General features: G+C 37.5%; 1 protein-coding gene across 1 annotated transcript; it reads left to right on the plus strand.

Moving 5' to 3' along the window:
- Positions 1 to 1,966: 1,966 nt before the first annotated feature.
- On the plus strand, positions 1,967 to 6,372 carry LOC107799779 (IRK-interacting protein). Its single transcript, XM_016622928.2, has 2 exons — positions 1,967 to 2,477; positions 4,689 to 6,372. Exons 1-2 carry the CDS (start codon positions 2,226 to 2,228, stop codon positions 6,228 to 6,230), a joined length of 1,794 nt encoding a protein of 597 aa, XP_016478414.1. The 5' UTR covers positions 1,967 to 2,225; the 3' UTR covers positions 6,231 to 6,372.
- The last annotated feature ends 2,881 nt before the right edge of the window (positions 6,373 to 9,253 follow it).

Genomic DNA, 9,253 nt, shown 5'->3' on the forward strand with positions numbered 1-9,253 from the left:
ATGATTAAAAATTATTATATCTCATAAAAAAGTGCAAAGAAATACAATCAAGCTGAGCTTAGTTGGGTCGAGCTTTAGCCTACTTAGTTTCAGCTTGCCCCAGTCTTATATAAGTTATAAAGAAGGATTCTTTCGTACGATAAAAATGGTCCTCTCCTCATAAAAGAAAATAATTTAGGAATTGAGTTTTCTTTTATCTTTGTTAGATTATTATTACTACTCCATTAAAAAAAAAGAGAAATTGGATTCTCCCCCTAGCTTTGCACTTTTTTTTTTGGACAAAAACATCTTTATCTTTGCCTTTGTTTCTCCCCCTAGATTATTATTACTACTCCATACAATTTGATATAAATCGTGTAGGAAAATAAAAATATGTGTATTCTTGACTATGAGAATGAAAAATAGTGAACAAAAAGAATGAGTAAAACAAGCATCAGGGATTCTCTTTTCCTGCCCTGCCTTTGATCTTTTTTTGTCATCCCTCTTATAGTAGAGGGATCCTACTTTATATACAATAAAAAAATACGTAGTGGAGAGCCCATGATTTATTGTCTTTTTCTCGATTTTCGCCAAGATTCTCTCCCATAGTGCGGTTGCAACGGCCCTAATCTGCAAGCTCGATACTGGCTCGAGCTCAGTGTTGGATCGAGCCCTCAGCCTTGGTCCGAGCTCGATTCTGACTTGGGGTCTCGATATTCAGGGTGAATGTTGGTTGGTCCATGCATCTTCGATAATCTCCGCTTTGCCTCGTAGTTCGATTTGGATATGGGCTCGATAATCATATCGAGCTTGTCATTTGATCGGTCTTGGAGCTCGAAGTTCGCCGCCCTTACTTCGGATCTTGACCGAGCTTGTCATGCAGATATCCTTTGATCGAAATATTATCGTCTCGATTAGTCCGTACGACTGACTCGAATCGGTTTTGACCGTATACAGCCTTAATTGTAGGTTTTAAATTTTATTAAGAATGTCTATTTTCCTTGTCATAAGAACTTAGTTTTCATAAATTTGTTTAGTTTCTCTTCTTTCCATCAAAGTTTAAGGTCAACATCAATCATTTTCCACTATTATCATCAATGTCATTTTGTTTGAGAAAACTACGTTTGTGGGGAAGGAAAGATTTCTTTATCATTTCGTTTTTGCTTTTTCTCTAGTTTTGTAGGTTCTTTATGAAATTGGCACCACATGGCACATGCACTTAGATTGAAGAGAGAGAGAGAGAGTAATGCAATGGCTAAACTAATGTTTTGCTAATTTTCAGCTTACAACATCTTCCTCTTTAACTTATATGTATATTTATGAATGCATATGAGAGTATATGTTTTGGTAAAATAAATTGAGCTAAGTGAATTTGCTTAAGTGGCAAGAGTGCTCTACTTCCAAGTTCCAACCGATCATGTTTCCCTTTTTTCTTCTTTAAGACTTCTAAATATATTTCAATAAGACCATACTCTCTAATCTCTATTAGAGTTAATCGATCAAAGTTACAAATTATTATTCCGTTTTCAATTTGTTTCAATCTATTTGGAGTATGACGGTTAAGTTGACAAATTTTCAGTGCGAACTCGGACACAAATTCTTTAAGTTTTTTGTATATATTTAGAAATTATATAAGAAATATTATACGTCACAATAGTTAACAATTCAAAAAAATTATAAATTATTTATAAAAAATATGATTAAAGAAAACCTTATTTGATTCCCGTAAAAAATATAATCACATTCACTAGTAAATACATTCTTCCTTTGCAATTAGCCCCAACCAAAAAAAGAAAAAACACATTTGTAACTCAAATTTATGTTCAAACGCTAGCTAAATTTAAAAAATTGGGGTTATGGTAATTTACCTTTTCCTCGTCCTCAAATTACCATTTTACCCCTTCAACTCCCATTCTTTTCTCCCTCCTAACATTCTTTTCTAACCCTCCTTTCTTCACATGCACTCCCATTAATCTTTTTAGAAGTTAGAACCAAGACAAAGGATCAGTTAGATTTGAGACACTCCCCACCCCCACCCCACCTCACCTCCACCCACCCACCCCACCTCACCTCTCTCCTCTGCTGTCCCTATCCCTCTTTTTTTTTTTTTCTGGTCCTCCAGAATTCTTTTGCTAGATATGATATGCAATACTATTTCTTTCAAATACAAATCCAGCCATTGGAATAAAAAATATACAAAACCAGTTCTTAGTGTCCTTTTTCTCTGTTTCTTCTACTTCCATTAAATGGCTGCTGAAAGTTCTGAAAAACAAATATGTGAAGAAAATGAGGATGATGAGGTTAGCAGTAATGAAGTAGTTAGTAGAGAAGAGATTCAAGCTGCCATTGATAAAGCTGTAGAGCTCAGAGCTATTCATGCTGCTTTATTACAGGGTATTAATAGCCCTGCATCTAATCTCAAGTTTCCTTCTTCTTCTTCCCCTGCTTCTGATTTTCCTCATCAATTCTCTGCTCAAGATTATCCCATTTTCACTCCAGTAAGTTCTCTTCTTTTCCTTCTTCTTCTTTGCTATTGGCTTCTTATTAACTTCATGGGATTTCTCCTTCATAGATTTGCAGTACACCCATTTTGTTATTAAGTCATTTCTTTTGTCCAAATGGGGCCTAATTTACTCTCTTAATCTTACTGTCTGTTATATTTTTATTTTGAAGAATTAACTTAAATAGTCATCCACCTAATCATTTAAATTAGAAGCAGTTTGGCGCTGTGTATGATCAATATATAATTTTTGTATACAGGCTATGAAAAATAAATAATCATTCCGTTTCAATTTATGTGAACCTATTTTTTTTTTTAATTTTTGCCAAAAAGAATGACAATTTTACTTATTTGGAAACAATTTACCTTTATGCAATAATTTTTATACACACAAAATATATAAACTTCATTTTACACCACAATTTCAAAAGTCTTTCTCTTCTCTTAAACTCCGTACCCAATCAAATAGGTTCACATAAATTGAAACGGGGAGTAGTAAATTTTGCCTGCTATTTGTGTTAAAATTCCTTACTATTTTGTGGTCACTTATACCTTTGAAGCTTGCTGATCTTCAGGCCCAATTTCTTCAATTTGGTTTCCAAGCCCAACTGTAGTTCGGTTTACAACAAATTGTCTCATATTTACCCTTAATATTAATAGAGCTCAACGCGAATTGGTGGATTTCTCGTGTCATAATATTTCTGGAAAAAAGTCCAAATCTACCCATCTATTTTTTCTTATGGTTTAAAATTACCCTATGTTATCCTTCATGTTGAAGCTCACAGATCAAGGACAAATACGAGCCAATTTGCCAACACCAAGGATATAAATAACCCTGAAAGGAGCTTTGGAGCAACGGTAAAGTTGACTCCGTGTGATCTACAAGTCATGGCTTCAAGTGGCAGAAGCAGCCACTAATAATTGTATTAGGGTAGGCTGTCTGCATCACACTCCTTAGATGTGGCCCTTCCCCGAATCCTGCGTTAATGCAAGATGCTTTATGCACCGAATTGCCTTTTAAGCGCATGAACAACCCCAAAATATAACAAGAGATAAAATTAAGGTATATATATCATGTAATAAAAGGGTAATATTATATCATGAAAGTAACATATATTTAGTGACTGCTCTAATATATACTGTTTTTAAATCAACTTTTGATGGAAATCCATCAACAAACTTTCTTGAACCATGGTTCTTGCATTTGGTGGGGGGTTTTGGTCCATGTAATTATATAATCTGATGATCTGTTTAGAAGTCTGTGTTTGACCAAATCTTGAATAAGAATTTTCTTCCTTAACTTCAAGGATACTCTTCAGATACTACTTCTAAGGAAAGGTTTTAGATGTCAAACTTACAAAAGGGTAATATTATTACTGATTATCCTTTTCGGATTCTCTGGATAATTTCTGTATCACACTCTTATGCTGAATTAGAGACAACTTATTCAATAACTGATCCAATGTACCAATAGATGTAGGGAATTGGCATTCCAACACATAATCCCATAGGGGATTCATTTTGTTTATGCCAATGCTATAGTAGAATGTGAAGAACAAGGATCATGAAATTAAGCTTTTAGAGGGTGTTAATGGAGTGAGAGGAGTTGCCGTGTTTGAGCTTGATTTTCTTATGGCCTTTTTAGAAGGATGTAGGGTTCTTTTTATAGTCGTTTGTTGTGCTCAACCAACCGGCTAAAAGAATGAAAATGGTTGAGAAGACGGCGGAACCATATATCCCTAGTTTTAGTGAGTTTGTTGCCGTCCTGGAGCGTCAATGTCATTACCAGTGCCGAGCCAGAATTTTGAGAGTCAAAATATAAAGAAGCAAAATCATGTAGAAGCTAAAGAGATTCAACATATAGTATATATACATAAAAAAGTAAAAGTATCTATGTAGTGTAATTTCCTGCATCACTTAAACAAAGGTGGTCCGCCACAGGTCGTTATGGTTGACTTGGTCCATAACGACGTGCCATGCCGGCTGGTACGTTGAGTCGAGTCGTGCCTTCTCATTTGGCGGGGGTGTTCTTGGCGTTGGATTGCTGTTGCACCATGCCCAAGATAAATTTGGCTTCCAGTGTCCTTATTTGGATCAAAATTGGCCTTAATCTAGTCCCATAGTACAGTTCCTTTAGAAATGGTCTAGTATTTCAATCTGCTTTCTCCAATTGAGATTAGTTTGATTCACCAAGTTTGAATGTTTGCAGAGTTATGAAGATGTTCCATTACCTGGACCAAAACAACTACATTTGGACAATCGAACCTACGCTGAACTTTGGGATGATTATGGCCTTGGAGGAGTGGGAAATGGCGATGAAGCCAGTTTGTCGAATTACAGAAAGACGAATTCCTCCTTGAGGATTGGAATTTCACCCAACTTGATCAAGTCAGAACCCCATACCTGTCCAGCTGATGATCAGAGATCGGTCACCGGTTCTTGTACTGATCAAATCACTCTGCTTAGAATAGCCTCTCCTGGTGGTGATTACTCCAAGTCCAGGAGAAATTCTTTAGAAGTGAGATCACTTTCCTCTTGCAATAGGTGTAAACCTGCTACTATAATAAGTACTGAGATAGACGGAGCTAGCAAGAGCGGGAAGAGCTCGAATGTAATCATGCCATTGACAGATTCACACTCTTTAAATCAATTGCAGCCGAAAAGTAAAGGGCTGAACTTGTCGTGGTTGTTCCCTAAGCTAAAGAAGAAAAACAAGAATGAAAATTCACCAAACAGGACAGAATCCAAGGTCTCTCAGATTGTTAAGGATATTGGATTGGTTTCTATTGAAATGTTAAAGAAAGAACTCGTGCAAGCAAAAGACAGCAGAGATGCAGCGTTGATGGAAGTCGGGGAAATGAAGTCATCTTTAGGAGAGCTAAAGGAAAAATTGGAGTACTTAGAAACTTACTGTGAGGAACTCAAGAAAGCCTTGAGACAAGCAAAGCAATCAAAGGATTCTCAAGTATCCAAAATGCTTATAGATATTCCGAGAAGGGGAGAATCTATGGATGGGGACGGAGAAAACACGATTCCTGTTAGTGAAGAGGTAATGGTTGAAGGATTTTTGCAGATGGTATCAGAATCAAGACTATCCGTAAAGCAATTCTGCAAGATTCTTATTGCACAGGTTGAAGAGACAGACAAATCTTTAACCGATAACTTAAATCATCTACTTCAACCTTACAAAATTTCTCTAAACTCGAAGCACTCAAAGGCAGTCCTATACCATATTGAAGCCATCATAAACCAGTCCCTATTCCAAGATTTTGAGAACGTTGTGTTCCAAAAGAATGGCGCGCCAAAACACTTGGACCCTCAACAAGATTGCCACGATCACTTCTCGTCCTTTGTCTTGTTGAGGAACCTAAGCTGGAATGAAGTGTTAAGAAAAGGGACCAAGTACTACAGTGATGATTTCAGCAAATTCTGTGATCAAAAGATGAGTTGCATTATCACAAGTCTCAACTGGAATAAGCCATGGCCAGAGCAACTACTTCAGACATTCTTTATTGCTGCTAAGTGCATTTGGTTGCTGCATTTGCTCGCCTTTTCGTTCGATCCTCCACTTGGGATTCTGAGGGTTGAAGAGAATACAAGTTTTGATAAGTGTTATATGGAGGACATTTTGGGAGATAGGCAAAAATCACAAGGTTCAAACAAGGTTAAGATCATGGTAATGCCTGGTTTCTATGTGCAAGATAGAGTACTTAGGTGTAAAGTGATTTGCAAGTATAAATCTACAGCCTAATTAGGATCTCTTTCTGAATTCATTTTTCTTTGAAATTTTTCTCTTTAGCAGGCAATCTAACTTGTAATGTTGATCCTATGCTAATCATATGCTTGTATGCATTCTCTAATATTTATCATTAAATTGTGATTAAATTCTAATATTATAATACTTCTGTTGAATAAATTAAACAATTGCTTGTAATTAGATTATGTCACGACCCGGAATTCCTACCGTCGGGACCGTGATGGCGCCTAACATTTCACTTGCTAGGCAAGCCAATGTTAGAGAATCACTAAACCAAATCCTTATTTCCATTCAGTAAATAACAATAATTAGCTAAGATGAAATATAATAAGTGCGGAATAATATAAAAACTGTATTAATTACTATCACCCGGATCTAGAGTCATAATTCACGAGCATTCTAGAATTTACTACAAGTAATAGTCCCAAAGAAAAACAACTGTCTGAATGAAAGAAACAGTAGAACAGAAAAGATCGACGGGGATTTCAAGGTCTGTGCACGCCGACAGATCTACCTCGAGTCTCCGGATAACGGTCCAATAGCAAAATCTCGATCAACCCCAGCCGGTATCAAAATCTGCACAAAAAGTACAGAGTGCAGTATCAGTACAACCGACCCCATGTACTGGTAAGTTTAACCTCTACGAAGTAGTGACGAGGCTAAGGCAAGGTACCTACAAATCAACCTATATAATTTAACAGTGTATATACAAATAACAGTAATGAAGAGCTAGACAGGAAGTATCGGGAGGGGGAAAACATGCTGGGGGAAATACGAGATAAGGAACTACAACAGAATAATAACTGGAACAACCAATATACTATGAATCAACAGAAACAACGAATACTGTAAAGGAAAAAATAAATGCACGGCATCACCCTTCGTGCTTTTACTCTCAATCTCACCATAAAATCAATAGAAACGACACGGCATCACCCTTCGTGCATTAACTCTCATATCATGGCACGGCATCACCCTTCGTTCTTTTACACTCGCAATATGGCACGGCATCACCCTTCGTGCATTAACACTGACAATATGGCACAGCATCACCCTTCTTGCTTTTACACTCACAATATGGCACGGCATCATCCTTCGTGCTTTTACACTTTCCCTTACAATAATGCAATGCATAAATAACAATAGGGAGATAGAATAACAAGTACAAGCCTTACTTCAATATTTGGTTCCACAATATCAATCTCAACTTTGAAATAAATACCCAATTATCACCAGAGAATTCGTAATCATGATAAGAACGATCAATTTAACAACACTAGTCTAAACACGTAACAATTAGGCATAGGAAAGAGACAATATAAGAAAAACAGGGGAAAACAGGGAAAACAGGTAAATTGGCGGCGCATAAGTACTCGTCACCTCACATATACGCCGCTCACATGAATTTCACATAGTAAATAATCTGAGGTTCCGAATTCCCTTAAGTCAGGGTTAGACACAACACTTATCTTGCTCCGAAGGCCACTTAATTCTCAATCACAGTTTTTCCTCTAGAATTCACCTCCAAGCCACTCGTATCTATTCAAAAATGACTCAATAATATCAAATATTGCTAAAGGAATCAATTATATTGCATAAGTTAAATTTTCTAAAATTTTTTCCAAAAAGTCAAAAATCGACCTCGGGCACGCTTGGTCAAAACTCGAGGTTCAGACCAAAATCCATTTACCCATTCACCCCCGAGCCCGGATATATAATTGGTTTTGGAATCCGACCTCAAATTGAGGTCTAAATCCCCAAATTTTCGAAATCCCTAGTTTCTACCCAAACCCCTAAATCTACCATGAAAACTCTAGATTTTTGGTTGAAAATTCATGAAATGTAATGGGTAATTGAAAGAAGATGGTTTAGAATCACTTACCAATACTTTGGGGAAGAAAATATCTCTTGAAAATCGCCTCTAGCCCATTTGGTTTTTGAGAAAATGAGTTAATGGCCAATTCCCATTTTTGGATTCTGTTAAGTGCTAGGCGACAGTGTTCATCGCGATCGCATTAACACTGTCGCGTTCGCAAAGAGCAGCCTCCTAAGGACTTACGCGATCGCGGGAGGCTTTACGCGTTCGCGAAGGCTTAGCCCGCCTTGCCTTCGCGTTCGCAAGCAAGGCTCGCGTTCGCATAGAGTTTCCCAGGTCCCCTGCCCAGCCTAGCTAAAGCTACACGTTCGCGTTCGACGGGTCGCGTTCGCGTAGAGCAACTCCCCCTAATGCTCCGCGTTCGCGACCATGGTCTCGCGTTCGCATAGAGTAAAATGCTCTTCAGCCCAGTTTCCCCTTCGCGATCGCGAGAGTGACTACTCGATCACTAAGCACAACATAGCAGACACCACATATAGCAAAAATACCAGATTTTCTAAGTCCAAAACATCCCGTAGCCTATCCGAAACTCACCCGAGCCCTCGGGGCTCCAAACCAAACATGCACACAAGTCTAAAAATATCATACGAATTTGCTCGCGCGATCAAAACTCCAAAATAACACCTAGAACTACGAATTTAGCACCAAATCAAATGTAATTCTCAAAAATACTTTAAAATTTCTATCTTCTCAACTGGACGTCCGAATCACGTCAAATCAACTCCGTTTCTCACCAAAATTCACAGTTAAGTCATAAATATTATATTGGACCTATACCGGGCTCCAGAACTAAAATATGGACCCAGTATCAACAAGGCCAAACATCAACCAATTCTTACAGACTTTTAATTTTCATCAAAAATTCATAACTCGAGCTAGGGACCTCCGAATTCGATTCCGGGCATACGCCCAAGTCCCATAATTTGAAACGAACCCACCAGGACCGTCAAAACACGAATCCGGGCCTATTTACCAAAAATATTGATCGAAGTCAACTAAAATCAACTTTTAAGGCAAAATTCTTATTTTCATCAATTTTTAACATAAAAGTTTTCTGGAAACACGCCCGGACTGCGCACACAAATCGAAGTAGATTTGAATTCTAAAATATAAGATGACCTTTTGGGTCATCATATTCTCC

The sequence above is a fragment of the Nicotiana tabacum genome, chromosome 19 (genome assembly GCF_000715075.1).
Source record: "Nicotiana tabacum cultivar K326 chromosome 19, ASM71507v2, whole genome shotgun sequence".
In the NCBI taxonomy this organism is placed as follows: domain Eukaryota; kingdom Viridiplantae; phylum Streptophyta; class Magnoliopsida; order Solanales; family Solanaceae; genus Nicotiana; species Nicotiana tabacum.